Genomic DNA, 17,078 nt, shown 5'->3' with positions numbered 1-17,078 from the left:
ACCAATCCGGTATAAAATGATGTCGACAATGGATTTCACGAAGTCGTCTTAATATGTGGGCTACTACCCTCAAAGATGCTAACACCACCTATTTAAAGATAAATGAGCGCCTCCAGTAGGACTCACGAAAAAGTAAGTGCATTTTTTTGCCACTCGTGTTTCTTACCACTCTAGTCTTTCTTTCACTTTATTTTTCTTTCCTCCACTCTTATTTTCTCTCAAGACTCTTTTTTGACTTGATTTTTCTTCTTTTTCTTCTTTTTCTTGCATATGACTCCTTTTTGAATAAGACTCTTTTTTTTTTTTGCTTGTATTTTCTTTCCGACTCTTTTTTGAAATGTAAAAAGCATTTTCTTTCTAAACCAAAATAGACACAAACTGTCCGCCCGAACTTAATGGAAACAGTGTCCTCGCTAGGGAAAGAAATTTTGAGAGATGCAAAATTTTGACACAAAAAGGACAAGGACTCCCAAAGAATAAGTTCTAAAAACAAAAATAAGCATAACGCATCCTTAGTAACAAAACAAAAAGTGGAAAATGACTTATGACTTGACCATAAAACTAGAAAATCTAACCTATTCATGCCCTTAAGTATCATCATCGACATTATACAAAAACAAGGAACAAAGGAAAGCTTGTCCTTGACAAGATGAGCATGCTGAAAGTTTAGAAAAGATGCTATCGAAGAAGCTAAGGATAAACTTGTAGCTAGAACAAGAAAGCATACAGAGTTTGAACTTAAAGCAATATGCAGAAACAAAACAAACCAGCATTTCCTCACTAATCAGCATTTTATCCCACAAAAAATATCCTAAAACTAAAACTAACCTAAAGAAACAAAACAAATCAGCATTTCCTCACTAATCAGCATTTTATCCCACAAAAAATATCCTAAAACTAAAACTAACCTAAACAAGCAAAATATAACACAAAAAGTAAACAAGGTCAAGATCCAAAGAATGTCAAGTATCAAAGTAAAGCAAAGAGATAAGTACTCCCCTAATCATCTCCATCGTCAAAAGAGTCATCAGCGATAGAAGTGATGGTTGGTCGTGAAGAACAAGGTAAATCGGCCTAGAGCTTGTTCAGGAGAGAAGACGCACCATCTCCATAGAGCTTATTGAGAAACTCACACGTTGCATGTTGAGTAGCCAAGAGAAAGTCAGACTTGCGCACCAACTCATCATATTGTTCTTGCCTTACTACACCTCGAGTCTCGGGATCTGCAGCGGTAGTGGGAGAATCCTCCTCACGAACTATTGAGTATCCCCAAACTCTCCTCATGGACGTGGCCGGTTTTTTGGGCGTCACCACATCTTAATCATCAGCTTCTACACCTCCTTATTTCTATGTGATTAAAATTCTAGAATGTATTTATCAACTCATTTTCATTTATGGGTAAGAGGGTTTATGTCTAGAATTGTGGTTTGTGCACTTATGTTTAAGTCACATCTCATATTGGTTTCCTATTATTTTACCTAACCCAACCTTCTTAGAGTTTGTGATGACCTTCTTTTGGCTACTCAACACGCAACGTGTCAGTTTCTCAAGGAGCTCTATGGAGATGGTGCACCTTCTCTCCCAAACAAGCTCGAGGCCGATTTGCCTTCTTCTTCATGACCAACCACTACTTCTACCGCCAATGATTCTTCTAAAGATGATGATTAGGAGAGTACTTCTCTCCTTGCTTTGTTTTGATACTTGACATTCTTTGTATCTTGACCTTATTTACTTTTCGTGTTTTATTTTACTTGTTTACGTTAGTTTTAGTTTTAGGATAGTTTTTGTGGGATAAAATGCTTATTAGTGAGGAAATGTTGGTCTGTTTTGTTTCCGCATATTGTTTTTAGTTCAAACTTTCCATGCTTCCTTGTTCTAGCTACAAATTTGTCTTTAGCTTATTCGATAGCATCTTTTCTAAACTTTCAACATGCTCATCTTGTCAATGAAAAGCTTTCCTTTGTTCTTTAATTTTGTATCGTGTCGATGAGGATACTTAAGGGTATGAATATGTTAGATTTCCTAGTTTTATGATCAAGCCAGAAGTAATTTTCAACTTTTTGTTTTGTTACTAAGGATGCGTTCTGCTTCTTTTTGTTTTTAAAATTTAAACTTTTTCATTACTTTAGAAGTCATGATACTTTTTGTGCCAAAATTTTGCATCTCTAAAAAAAAATTCCCACTGAGGGGACTTTTTACCTTAGTTTGGGGGGGACAATTTATGTCTTTTTATTTTAGAAAGAAAATGGTTTTTACGTTTCAAAAAAATAGTCATAAAGAAAATGCAAACAAAAAAAAGTCTTATAGAAAAAAGAGTCGTGAAAAAATAGTCCAAGAAAAAGAAGAAAAATCAAGTCAAAAAAGAGTCTTTGAGAGAAAATAAGAGTGGGGGAAAGAAAAATAAAAGTGAGAGAAAGACAAGAGTGGTAAGGAACACGAGCAGCAAGAGAATGCACTTACTTTTTTGCAAATCCCACGGTAGATGCTCATTTATCTTCAAATGGGTGGCGTTAGCATCTTTGAGGGTAATAGCCTACATATTAACGTGACTTCGTGAAATCTATTGTTGACATCATTTTATATCGGGTTGCTACCTAAAAGGTTTCTATGAGTGGGTGTGGTTGGAAACCGACGTTAGTGAGTGAAAAACTTCAGGGGCAAGTAGCCGGTCCACGTGTCTTCTTGATGTAAACTTTTGAATCAAAACAAAAGAAGGAGATTATAATCATTTTTATTTTCAAAACAATAATAGAACATGGCATGTTGGCTTTAGATAGAAGTTAGAAGGTTTAGCTTATAGAGTCCTTCTTGAGGCAAATATGATTCATTAACTTAGAATATTTGGATTATTGCTCATCAATCTTTTCTAGCATGTTGGTTGTTTTGGATTTGTTGTTGTTGTTTTTGCTTGGGGACAAGCAATGGCTAAGTTTGGGGGTGTGTTAGGGTTGACTTTTTACTCTAGAAATGTGACTATTTAAGCCTGTTTGACCATAAAAACGAACCCTTTCCCTTCGGTTTTAATTTAAAATGTTTACATATTCTTAAAGTAGAACTTGCATAGAACATTTTTTGATAATTTGTAATATATGGTATTTTGAGAAAAATGGAAGAAAAATGTGGCCAAAATTGGAAGAAACTCATAGTTTTCCCATGTGCGGGAAAAAAGCACCTGGCACTCTTTTGCAAAAATTCTCAAAACGAGCTTGGAAAGCACGAAATCAAATCATAAGTGGTTAGGAGGATCGAAAACAGCCGAGTCCAAGTCAATTTGAGTTTGTTTGGAATATCTCAACTCATTTCCTCCTATTTTGGTGGGGAGTTCAACCACTTTGGAGTCCTATTTAAGGGAGCTTTGCCCTATTAGTTCATCATCCCATTTGCATCCCATTTGCTCTCAATTTCATTAACTCTCTGTTGTGTAATTTCTTTTCTTTAGTTACGCACTAATTTAGTTTAACTTCATTGTGGAATGTCTTTGCCCAAATGATTTAATTTTAACACGGTCGGGAAAACGCCCAGAAAATCCCTGGCGCAATTTTGGGTTGATTTCTAAAAACCTTTCTTTGCATCTTTTTTCCATTTGGCCACTGGAAAACTGATTTATACACCAAAGTTGGATGTTATTTAAAAATAAGTGCATAAATTAGCGTCCTAGACATAGGCCCTCTGACCCATAAATGAAAATGACATAAATACATTCTATGATTGTAATCACACATAAAAATGTGATTCTATATTGCGCTAGGCTCTGCAACAACCAAAAGCGGTTCGTGAAAGAGTAGAACTCAAATTTCAATAATTAGTCAGATAATGACTGGCGCTTTTTCCCAAAATTGTGTAACTTCCATATTTTTCATCAAAACTAAGGTAAGAATTAGAAAGGTTGTGTTTTTTTTTTTAAAAAAAAAACCTTGAGATTTGCAACCCCAAAGGATAACTTTTATCACCATTTTCTCCAAAAACAGAATTACATTTTGAACCATTTCACTTCTTAAATTCATTTTTTAAAGCAAAAGTCCCTGAGGATTCGACCTTGGAATTACTCCCAAGTATTACTTGTGATCGTGTACGCTTGCACGTGTCTTTATCTTTCAAGGTAGAGAAAGTCCCAACACTCATCGACGCCGCACTACTGCCGCTACAACCCCCACTAGAGGAGGCTTGTGTTGTCGTCAAAATGAGCCGAGTAGCCGACCTTGGTGGAGAAGCCAATTGTGGCCTCATCCGACCGGCACGAGAAACCTAGTCATGATAAGACTACCAGCCCACCAAATCCATGCGCACGAAGGTTTGAGCAAACTTACCAGGTGATGCGCTGGCTTGCTTGGAGAAGTCATCACAACCCCGGACCGACCCTCTAAGAAAGGGGAATATCTTAATCTTTAGCAATACCGTCATTGATTCGAGAGAAGGAAGCACCACCCCACTCAGCAGCTCTGCAGAAAGAAAACTACAACTTTAGAGCCGAAACCATGAACGAAAAATAAAACGATGGAGGAGCAATGGAATACTCACTGTTTTCCTCAAAGTGGCTGGGCACACGCCCGCAAATCGGTCCATCGCCGACCAGCCACCGTCCGCCAACAAAGAACCAATGGTTCTTCTAGTGCTTGTTCGAGGTAAGAGGCCCAAAGAGTACTCCGTGATGGGAGCATAAACTGTAAAACCCTGGAAAGCCAAAGATGGAATTCATCATCGTTAATGCGGTAAACAGGCCCAGGGTCATCTATTCCCTGTTGCCGAGCTCCGACCAGACTATGGCTAGGGCCATTATCATACCTCAAGCATTAGGGCAAGCTGCACGAGTGCAACCCGAGCAAAAGAAAAAAAAAGACTTGGCAAATAGGGAGAGAGGAAGCCTCACCTCATTGGGAAACATCTGAGATAGAAACTCACCTACCTGAGGGGGAGGTGGAAGGTGTCAACCCTCTCGTCCTCCGATGAGAGACGCATCAGGACATAGTCGGGGATACAATGTGTTGAGCAAATATCTATGAGGCCTGCGATGGAACGTGGGTCATAGGGAGACGATTGACAACAAGGGGAAGTTCCTACAACCGACCATAGCGAATATGAGAGCACAAAGAAGTTGGGGAGGCGAGTAACGTATGGAGCAAGGTGAACCACCATCACTCTTCACCGGAGAATTAAAAGCCTCCTCAAGCGTCGTTTCAAATCCCAACAGCACTCGAAATCACAATCACCAACTTTGCCACTACGTTCACCGCACGAGGGACACGACCGCCTACGAAACGGCAACAAGCAATTGTTCCCTCATAAGTGCGGTCGTACGGGCCAACATCAGGCCATCACGACTACTACACAAACGTGGGCCCCACATCCTGATTCGAAAAGACCCTCTACAATGCGTGCCTCACCACAGCACGCACCCTACTTTACTCCAACGCTTTTGGACCTGGCTTCCTCCTGGCTGAGCAGCCCGACCCCAAAAGAGGGCTAATTGTTGAGGGTAAAACCGAGTTGGACATACGTCACCATCTACGAGGTGCATGACCATAGGCGATTAAACATTGTACGTTGCAATGTAAGGAGAGCGCGCCTCCACTCATGCATTTAAGGAAGCATGCCGAGCACTACGACAAGACAACAGGCAAAGGTGCCACCCACTGATTGTCGGGGGTGTACACTCCCCATTAGACGCCGTACAGCCCGGTGCACCCTTGCCATCCCAACCGCTGTCCTTCCTGATCGGCCACCCGAGCCTATATAAGGGAAGGACCCTCACCTTTGCCAAGTAAGTGAAAAATCTGTCACTAAACCCTAAAAGTGTCTTTTCCTATTTCCTACCCCGATTTCAAATTTGGGCGTCGAAGTGTATTAGGCGGGACACCGCACCGATATCGAGTTTTTTTATTGCATACTCATTTGATCCTTGACGAAGTTGCTCGTCCGAAGGACACGTGGACCTCTCCAAAATTTGCTGTCAACAACATATATATAGATATATTGTCTATACTTTTACAATACAATATCAATTAATCCCCAATGTCATGTCAAAAACTATTAAAATATCAAGATGTAAAATAGTTTCCAATACTTAATAGTTTACGCTTCAAATACTATTTTGAAGCCAATTTGAGCGTAACTTAATTAGTTCAAAGCATATATTAACAACTTTTAGTTTCCAATACTTAATATTTTACGCTTCAAATACTATTTTGTCACCAACTTGAGTGTAGCTAAATTAGTTAAAGCATATGTCATTGACCAAAAAGTCGTTAGTTCGAATCCCCATGTTGTACTAATAAAATACACATATATACACATACATATATATATATATATATAATTTGGCCAAACTGTTTGGCTTCTTCCTCAAAAGTCAGAAATTCAATCCTCTATCCTCAAAAGTCAAGTTAATTTTGGTCCCCTATTTTGCTTCTTCCTCAAAAGTCAGCCGTTTAAAAACTATGTTTGGTCCTTGTACTTTCGAGTCAAGTTAATTTTGGTCTCTATACTTTTAAACATTGACCATTTTGATCTATATTCGAAAAATGTAACATAAATTTAACTCTATAATACAAATTTATGGCTGCCTTTAAAATTTAAGGAGTGAAATGTTACTAAAATTTTAATTGAAATTAATGAGATAAAATGAAAATAAATGGACCAAATTGATCACTTTTTTTAAATAATAAACGTTTCAAAAATACATAAACTAAAATGAATAAAAATTAAAAGTATAGAGACCAAAATCCATTTTGAAAGTACAAAAACCAAAATAAACTAAATTTTAAGGAAAAGGACCACAACATTATCTAAACCATAGTTTAATTATATGCAATTTCCTTGGCTTAACCTCTCCTTGTCCTTTCAGGTTCACTCACCATGCAATTAAGAGGATTTACCTGAGACCATTTCAACAAAATATAAGCCACTAAACAGTTAGGAACAAAAAATAGTGCACATTCTCATGTACAAATTCTCAGATTTTCTTATTAGAATAAATGAATGAGACTTCGGTTTCTTATATTAGCAAAAAATAATAATAATAATAAATAAATAAATAAAATTACCTTTAACATACACTGAAAGAATATTATAAGTTGACAGGAAATCAACAAATCGAGAAACCTTGAACTAAAGAAAATAAGCGAGCATTCACATATACATTAACTTCGATAAACATTGATATTAATACTTCTAATGGCACCATCCAAATTAAAAAATCACTAGAGAAGGTTTGCTCTTTCTTGATGAGAAGTCTTTATAGTGATTATCACACAGTTTATCAAAATCAAGAAATTTGCATTTCTTCAGTCAGGAAGGTCAAGAATTACTTACAGATGTTTGTAAGGCGGCTGCTGCTGCAAGTATCAAAAGACTTTATAATCATAGAATTATTGTAGAAAAGAAGATGGTAAATTCCATTGAAGGAGACAAGATTTAAGGATTCACCTAACAAGAACTTTAACCATACTGTATAACTTTCCCGAGGAACTAACTATTGCCTAATCTGCAAAAAAAAACATTTTGTTTTAAACTGCTTCCTTACCTAAAACCTTCCATTCTATCAATTTCTCACGTAACTCGTCCGCCTGGTCCTTAAAACCAGCAGATGCTATGCTGCTAATTATAGTAGAATAAATTGTCTCGTTCGGTTTACATCGAGCTGATAACATCACTTCCAGCACTTGTATAGAAAGATCAACCTTCTCATTTATGCACAGTTCATGAACCAGAAATGTGTAAGAACTACTACTGATTTTGCGTCCTTTCTTGATAAACCCCTTCAATATCTCCACAGCTTCTTCGACTTCGTTCGCTCGACAATACCCCCAAATTAGAGCACGATGGGTGATCTCGTCTGGTACTATCCCATTTTCAATCATTTGACTGTACAATCTCATTGCTTTCTCCATTTCACCCTTTTTTGATAATCCATCAATCACAATATTGTAAGAAATTAAACCGGGAGAGCAGCTTGTGCCGGTTAAAAGGTGAAGTAATTGAAAAGCCTCATCTACTAATCCCTCCTTACTAAGAGCACCAAGTAGAGTGTTGTACGTTATAATGTCGGGTAAACAATGATAGGAAAACATTTGGTTGAGAAAGTTGATGGCACGATCCAGAAGTCCATTTTTACACAGACCATTAATCAAGATGTTGTAAGTGACAACTGTTGGAGGCTGGAAACTCTGACTCATGATTGTTAGGATTTCATCAACTTCGTCCCAACGCCCGCGCCTTGCTAGTGAATGGAGAAGGGTGTTGTAAGTCACAGCATTGGGTTCCATTCCATGATCAAGAAGATCATTTATAACTAAAGTTGCACCTTCAAATTTTCCCTGTTTGCAGTTTAAATTAATCAAAGAATTGTATGTGACAAGATCAGGATAACAACCCTCAGCAGCCATTTCCTCCAATACTTCAATAGCATGAAGTGTTCCACGATGCTTGCAGACTAGCTCGATGAGGATCGTGTAAGTTATTAAATAAGGAGGAGTTCCTTTTCTGAGCTGTTCCTTCCAAAATTCAACAGCCTGATCAAAATATCCATTGTCACACATGCAGCGGATTACTGCATTATACGTAATCACATCAGGAGGGCAACCACTCAAACTCATATCATCCAAGAGCTCAATGGCAGATTCTAAATGTCCTTGCTTACATAAACCACCAATAACCATGTTGTACGTAATAACATCGGGAACACCACCAGACATCACCATGATTTTAAGGACTTGTACAGCTTTATCCAATCGATCGATCTTCACAAACCCACGAATTAAGTTTATGCAACAATGGAATTCTGGAATCTGGTTTCGACGAGCCATAATATCAACTAACCTAGATGCTTCCATCAACTTCCCCTTGTTGCAGAATTTCTGTAAGATCTCATTGTTGGTTTCTCCATCATTTCCAACAAAGGGCCCATCCAGATACAACGATGAACCATTATGAGAACTGAGCCTCTTTTTAGTCATTTGCTCAAACAAATTTCTCTCAACCTTTACCTCATGGCCATTCAAAGCCAATTCATCTTGGTATGCATCATCAACTCTATCAATGCAAACACTCCTCTGCACTCCTCTACAATGTAAAACTCGTAGTTTCCGGAATAAACCAAGATTTGCACTCCAATGACAGCTATATGAACTACTGCAACTAGACTTGCACAAACAATTCAAGTGTAAAGCAGATGGTTTTTCCATCGGGCATTGGGCTATACAAGTACTAACATACTCTTGTTTAGAACACTCATGCAGACCATGAGCTGTTACCGTATAATTCTGAAAGGTCAATGTATACGCCATCAAATCACTCTCAGACTTAAATAGGAACGGGGAATACTTCAAAGCTCTAAAGCGGAGGATATAATCAATACCCAGTAACCAGCTGCTTCATTCAACTTAATCTAACCAATGAAGAATTGGTACTTAAATGTAGATAGCTCACTTACAGAACCCAAAAGTGTATTTGCTAATGCCTCTGCACCCTCGTTGCAACGGACATCTACAGTATGAATCCGCAGGTTAAAGTAGATTTCCAGAACTCAAAAAATTGGAAAAAGATGAAACGCATATAATCACAAACAAAGCAATCCGGAAAAACGTAAAAGCAGGCAGGCAATTGCACGACATTGAAACGAGAAACTCAGTAACAAATAATCCAACAATAACTCCCGAAAATCCGAGTTGGGAAACGGAACGGAGAAACAATTAGTGATAGTAAAGATAACGGATATCGAATAGCAGCAGAAAATTACCCGAAACTTTGAATATGGAGACTGAGAAGAGGAAAAAAGAAGATCCAAACGAAGCGAATTAACAAAAGCAGTTAAAAAATTCAAGAACATACCGGCGGGTTCGAAGAATGGAGCGGAGAGAGAGAAGAAGAGAAGATTATGTTTTGAATTTCCAGCTGCTGATAAAGCTGATGGACGGGCGTTAATAACTAGGGCTTTATTCCTTTACATTTGCAAATTGCAATTTGTAACCCTTTGTCTAACAATTAAAATATTTTAAATGATTTATAATTCTTGGAGAGAATTTAATTTTGAGTTTTACATATACTTCAATTTTTGCTGACTGTTTCAAACAAACAAACAAAAAAAATTGCTGATTCATCCACTAATCTATAATCGATAATCTATGACCTATATCTATAATCTATATTAAAAAGGCACCATCGCAGAAAAATATTTTAGGATCATTATGCCCCTTTAATTTTTACTTAATTACAAATAAATAACTCAAATTAATTTTAATCTATAAAATATAATGCATGTTTGATTTTAATAATAAAATAAAATAAATTTTAATTTATAAATCTAACTATTATAAATATAGACAATTAATTATGTCAATAAATAATAAATTTGTGAAATATAAAAGGTTGGGATGTAAAAGGTTTTTGTTAAAACTTTTAAAAATTCCTTTAATTACCATTCATGATGGAATTTCTAAAGATTTGTAACTTTTCATCATGTATTACTATATAAATTTGAGCTTTCTTCCACCATTTTATTCACAAATACTTCTCCATTCATTCTTCTTTTTAGTGCTCTCAATTCATTGTTCTCAAATAACTTCAATCTTGAAAGATATCTTCAGATTTTGGTGACATATTTAAGTTGCAAAGAAGCATATTGTTGGATGTATATCTCGAATCCTAGACTGTGTCGTTTCAATAACACTTGGTAGTGAAATGTGTTTTCTATTTGAGCCAAGATTTTTCATCTCTATAATGGTGAATTCTAGAGTACAATCATGAACTTGAAAGTATTAGAGATTCCTAGAAGCATATTATCAAGAAAATTGGTGACTTGATGATAGGGGAGCCAACCACTGAAGCCTCGCAGTTGTTCACATCACAATTTCTTGATGTTTTATGTAGTTACAATAATTTTCTTTGTTTGTTGATCGTAGTGCCAATATATAAATATAAATATAAATACATAGATAAATAAATATATATATATATATATATTGCGGTATTTGATTGATTTCATGCCATGCAAATGACGTTCTAAAATTCTACCACATTGAATAATAGTATTAGTCAATCAAGTATCAAGTGAGAAAATTTATTTTAATGAATGAGTCTATGTCTAGAGTATTAGATGTTTTTTTTTGTTTTTTTTTCTTTTATAATTAATGTATTTTTTTATTTCAAATGTTTGGTGAGAAATTAATAATTTATTGATCATAATTACACGCTAATCTTATTTTTTGAAAAAAAAATGTCGTTACAAAATTTTTAATTAATTAATCAATTATCAATAATAATTGGTAAGTAATCTAGATAGTTAGAATACAAAATTTTGTTGTCATTTTATTCGTCTAGAAGTTAAAAAATTTTCAAATAATAAGTATAATTATAATATGAAATTAAATAATTAAAATAAAATTTATTGAAGTTGAAAAATTTTAATGTATGACATTAAAAAATATTAGGTTGAAGAATCTTTATAAGTTTGATTGAAAAAAATGTGGAGTTAAAAAAAATAAGGAACTGAAACCTATATATATTAATAATAAACAAGATAAATGTGAATGATATAGAAAATGTAAAACATCACCGAATTACAATACATAAATTAATTTAAAATGTAATAAGATATCACATTGATGATTGATTTGATTTATGTTTTTTATTTAGATATCATTTTTTAATTTTTAACTTGTTTTATTAATAATAATTATCTTTAATTTTATATTTTTACAATTACAATAATTATAATAATAAAATATATTTAACAAACTTATGATATTTTTACAAATTTAAAGCACATACTAATTTAGTTAAATAAATTAGTTTTATAATAAATAAAATCAATATTTTTATTACGTGCATTACGCGTGGTATTGAACTAATTTTAACAAAAGGTAGTAAAGTCCAGCTTTGATTAAAATTAATTAAGTTGGATTAATGTAGAAAATGGATCGGGCAAAACTTAGAAATTTCAACTGAAAATGAAACTAGCTCTAGGAGAACTTTTTCCTTTTTTTTTTAGCCAAGAAAAATATTATCAGCAAGGAACCACACCACAACGGGTTACATTTGAAATATGACCTCTATAGGCCGGATGTAGAAGTCAAGTGGGAAAACACCTATCTCAAAGAACAGAAAGGTCAAAACGAGAAGCTCATTTGTCCAAAATATCAGCCTGGATATTTTGCCTGTGACTAATATGAACAAACTGAAGTCCATTGAAACTTTTATCCAGCTCCACAATATCCGACGCCAACAAATCTTCTTCCTTTCGAGACGCCACCTCCCATTTACTAGCTGAACAACCTCCAAACAATCCGACCGAACCACCAGATTCTGAAAACTAAGCCAGACCGCTAGACGAAGAGCCTCCCTAATCCCCAAAATCTCCAATGGAGAGGGGAATACCGAACCTCAAAAAAATTGGTCAAAGCCTACTCCGAAGACAAAGGGATACACCTACAACAATGTCAATTCCTGTCCTAGGAGAAGAACTCGAACAAGGTGCATCCACCCACATTTGGGTCCATTCTATAGGGCATCTGAACACAACGATTAAGGAGACGACATTATCAATCGGTGAGACGTCCTCCGAGCATTTATATGGTGATATGACTACAGATACGAGAGGATCCATTGACCCCTAATAATAGGATCTTGGAGTTGTTTCCTGTGACACATATTGTTTCTATCACCCTGTAAAGCCCAGTACACCAAAGCCGCCATATTTAAATCCATCGGTGTAAAATAGCACATTAACCACTCCAGATCATAATAAAAGATAGAGGTGTAGAATCTGGAATACAAAAGGAAGGGACATAAACTCTCCACATGTCAGAGGCTCTCTTGGATCTTAAGAGAGTGTGAACAATAGACTCCTCCTTCGCATTACACAAAGGACACTGGTAAGAGTTGTCGAGACTCTCCAAAATAATTACTGATTTTACTAAATTTAACTTGTAGAAGTAGTGAGACCAGGTCGAATCCCAAGGGAACCAATGAAATTAATTTCTCAAATCTACAAAATGGGGGGTTTTGTATTTAAATTTTGAAATTTAAAAAGATAAACTAAAAGGAAAAAGAAAGTCAATCTTACCAAACTTCCAATCTAAATGTGTGATCTTAATCAAATTGTAATCTTGATCATAGGCTTCACAAAAAATTGATTTCTTAATTCAAGAACTTAGTCTACTTACTCGGAACAACCGTGGTAAGTTTTAATTCTCTTAATTTAATTAATTTAGATCAAGTATCAAAACTAAATCTTATTAATTAATCAACTGGACTCGATAGTGTTCCATATTAATCAAAGAATAGCATTAAGGATAATGAGAATGACTAAACCAAAATCAATTAATTTGAGATAGCTGCAAGTTAATTAATTTTGTCTCTTTGTTTCCATAGAGTCTATTATACAAGCTATGTAAATATGGAAAATCCATAAATGCACACACATAAGCCAACTCCTTTCTACTTATTTCAATCATTCATAACAATTACGGATCACAAACTCATAGATAGTAGTAGAACAATTAATATAAATTAAGACGTCAATTTAATTAATATAAACTGTTCATAAATAATAAGAACAAGAAACAAAGAAGAAAAAGAATAAATCTCTATCTAACTTGAGCCTCCCAAACTTACAATCAGACTTGAATCACCCCTTGAGTTGGAAGAATTAAACCCTAGCCACTCATGGTAGAGGGAGAGAACTTGAATTTAGGAGAAGAGAGTTTTTAAGGAATGATGGATCTCCCAATAAGGCTTCTCTATTTATAGAGATTAATTTTATCCTCTTTTAAGGAGGAATTATCATAATAAGAAATTAATAACTAGTTGGGAAGATCTATTTAAAAGAAAACCAATTAAATAAAAAAGTTCCTAATCAATTAAGGATTATGTTTCCTACTTTGATTATATATCTTTATTTACAAAATATCCTAAAAATCCATAATTCTCAAATTGAAGCATCTAGCCATAATAATTGTGTCTGTATTTTATCCTTTGAGCTCTCCCCAATTTGGTGAAGTCCGCATTATCCTCTAAAATTTCACTTTTAAATTATTATTCTTGAATATCTTCAATCTGCCACAAAATGATAAATTATAATTAAATTCAAATATTTAAACATAATAAATTAATAAAACATAAAATAAAAATATAAAATATGGGTGTATTTTTCATCTTATCAGGCATAATAGGGGAAACATCAATACCTCTGTGATTCAAGATACTATTTGTCGGGATAAAATTTTTGCAAGCACGCCAGATAAAATGCTTAACTTTAGAGGAACGTGAAGCTGGCAAATATTTTTCCAAACTACCTGGTTACTTTTATCAGGGATGATGAAGCCGAAATCTTGAGGTTCATAAAAAGTTTATAGTCACTCTTGACACTGTAGGTTTCAAGTTTGTTGTAATGCAACTACCAACTATCACTTTTGTTTGGTTTTATGCCCTAAACTCGTGGTTTGTAAACATAAAAACAAATGTTTATTCAATAAAGTTGTTATTGATGATTCTTTTAGAATTGCATTAACCAAAATCCAATAAACTAACATCTGAGGTTATGTCATGTAACTGGAACAGTACATAACAGATATACAGTATATATTTAACATACAACATATATATTTGATATATAGTGTATATATATACAATAATATACATTCGATATACAGGTGGATAATGTTCCAGTAATAACCTAAAGGGTCTATAGTATATGAATAAGGTTGGGTGCCTTATCCTAGTAACACTATAGATACGACCCACTTTGCAATAGTTGCAAATGACTTGATTCAGGTCGTTCGTGTGGAGACATGCGAGTGGAGGTATCCTATGCAATGAGTTTGTATAAGATCGGACAGCGAAATAATTAATCTTTAGTTGTAACACCGTTAGCTAATACATTAATATTTCAATAGGATGACCAGGTAACTCGATCTCAATCCTGAGTGAGTTATGACATTTTGGGAACGAGACCGAGTGGGGAGCTGGGAACATAACTTCAGAAAATGGAATTCACTCCTCCCCAACTTTAGGGGAGTAGATGAGTGTTCCCTTTCAACAAGGGGCCCCACCCTCTCACTAGCCCGAGAGAGACTTTTCAGTTATTGGTTGGACCATAACCTGGTTGTTCATTAGAGGATCAGCGATACTTAAGGTCCAAGATGTAACACAAGGGTAAAACGGTAATTTGACCCAGCTGTGGTTACGAACACTCATGAAGAATTGACTTGATGTTAATAATCAAAATCCATGGACGCAAAATATTTTACGGTGAGAAGATTGCAGCTCTGGGTCTTTAGTGGAGTGATCGACAGTAAACAAATGTTGATTAATATGGTTAATGAGTTTAATCAATTAATCTCGTATCGTTGAAGCTTCTAATATATAGGTCCATTAGGTCCCCTTGCTAGTTCGTAAAGGATAGTTAAGAACATTTAATCTTGAAAAGAATTTGAATTGTTCAAATTTGTTAAAGGGGATTAAAGTTAATTGTATGAGATGCAATTAATATAATGTATGTTGATACATTATGATATAAAGTTAATTTTGAACTGGATTAAAAAAATTATGAGAGAGATGTATATTAGAATTTGATTCTAATATGGTTGATTAATTTAAGTTTAATTTAATTAAATATGATTTAATTAAATTAATTAAATTAATAGGTTATGTTAATTTGATTCAATTAAATTAGATTTAATTAAATTAAATTGATAATTTTTTTGTAATTAATAATTAATTATTAATTAAAATAGTTTTAATTAAATAAAAAGAAAAAAAGAGGAAGAAAATCTCGTACTTCCCATCATTAATGGTGGGAAGTGGGAGGTGGTGAGTAGGGAAGTGGTGACTTTTTCTCACTCTTCTTTCCTTATAAAAGAGAGGTTATCCTCTTCTTTTTCAGGGTTGAATGAGTTTCCCAAAACTCTAACGAGAAACCGCTCTCTCAATTTCTCGATCTCCCTCTTAATTTTAAGCAGTTCCCACAAACCGAGTTCTTAACATCCAGAGAATAGCGAGATGGGCTTTTTGGTGGTGTTGGTGTAAACATTGAAGAAGTGTCTTCAAAGGTATGTTTCACTACTTCCGTTTTATAATGCTTTTGTCTTTTTTTTGTTGTATTTCCAAAAACAAAATCGAAGCACACGCGTTCACGCGCTTTCGCTGCAGGATTCGATCCCTTCAATTTTGAGAACAATTACTCCTCGGAATCTACTTGATAAGCTCAACATCCTCCAGCTAAAAAACCATATTTAAGCCTGAACATCCCAATCCCCATTGATACCAATAAAGTTCGCCACTTTTAATTTAGAGTTCACTAGCTGTGGAGAAATTGGTTTAAAGGTGCTTTCCCTAGGGATCCAAAGGTTCTTGAAAGCGTAAACAAATCTTTCATCCCCAATTCTCCAACGCAAAACTCTACTTAGAAGCTCACTCCCCCACAGAAAGCTCCTCTAGAAATAATAAGGGTTATGACCCTGCGTAGCATTCAAGAATGATGAACTAGGAACGTATCTGGCTTTGAGAATACGAGAAACATGAAGATTTGGGCAAGTAATTAGCATCCTCCAAACTTGTTTTGCAAGAAGGGCTTTATTAAAACCCTTGATATCGTAAAAGTTGAGACCCCCAGCTCCTTCAGGAGACACAAATACTCCCAACGAGCCCAACTGTTAGGGTTGACTTTTTAGTGCAGAAACATGTATCGGTACCCCTGTTTGACCACGTTTTTTACCCCTTTCTCATTATTATTTGCCAAAAAGGACCACATATTCTTAAAGTAGAACGTGTATAGAACATTTATGCATAAAAGTCAAACTAATGGTACTTTAGGAAAATTATGAGAAAAATGCGGTCAAAGTTGGAAGAAAATAACAGAAATCTGTTTTTGCAGAATTGCGTCTAGCGCATTTTTGGAGAACAAAATGGCAAAACGCACGTTTTGATTAATGAAGGGCAAGGATGACATTTCCCACATGTTCGAACACATCCCAAACCATGAGTCCAAGTCCAAGTGAAGTGGTTAGGTGAATCTCAACCCATTTCCACCTAAAATAGTGGGGAGTTTCAACCAATCTATGGTGCTATAAAAGTAAGCCATCCCT

At 35.1% G+C, this 17,078-nt stretch overlaps 1 protein-coding gene across 1 annotated transcript; it reads right to left on the bottom strand.

The window, feature by feature from the left end:
• Positions 1-6,619: 6,619 nt before the first annotated feature.
• On the bottom strand, positions 6,620-9,977 carry LOC111024995 (Pentatricopeptide repeat (PPR) superfamily protein). Its single transcript, XM_022302834.2, has 2 exons — positions 9,826-9,977; positions 6,620-9,480 (listed from the first exon to the last, which is right to left on the bottom strand). The coding sequence occupies exon 2, from the start codon at positions 9,279-9,281 to the stop codon at positions 7,503-7,505; it is 1,779 nt and encodes a 592-aa protein (XP_022158526.1). The 5' UTR covers positions 9,282-9,480; positions 9,826-9,977; the 3' UTR covers positions 6,620-7,502.
• Between the last annotated feature and the right edge of the window lie 7,101 nt (positions 9,978-17,078).

The sequence above is a fragment of the Momordica charantia genome, assembly GCF_013281855.1.
Source record: "Momordica charantia cultivar OHB3-1 chromosome 6 unlocalized genomic scaffold, Mcharantia_2.0 BLBB01000006.1, whole genome shotgun sequence".
In the NCBI taxonomy this organism is placed as follows: Eukaryota; Viridiplantae; Streptophyta; class Magnoliopsida; order Cucurbitales; family Cucurbitaceae; genus Momordica; species Momordica charantia.
The sequence above is the reverse complement of the archived record's forward strand: the minus strand, read 5'-3'. Positions and strand labels throughout refer to the sequence as shown.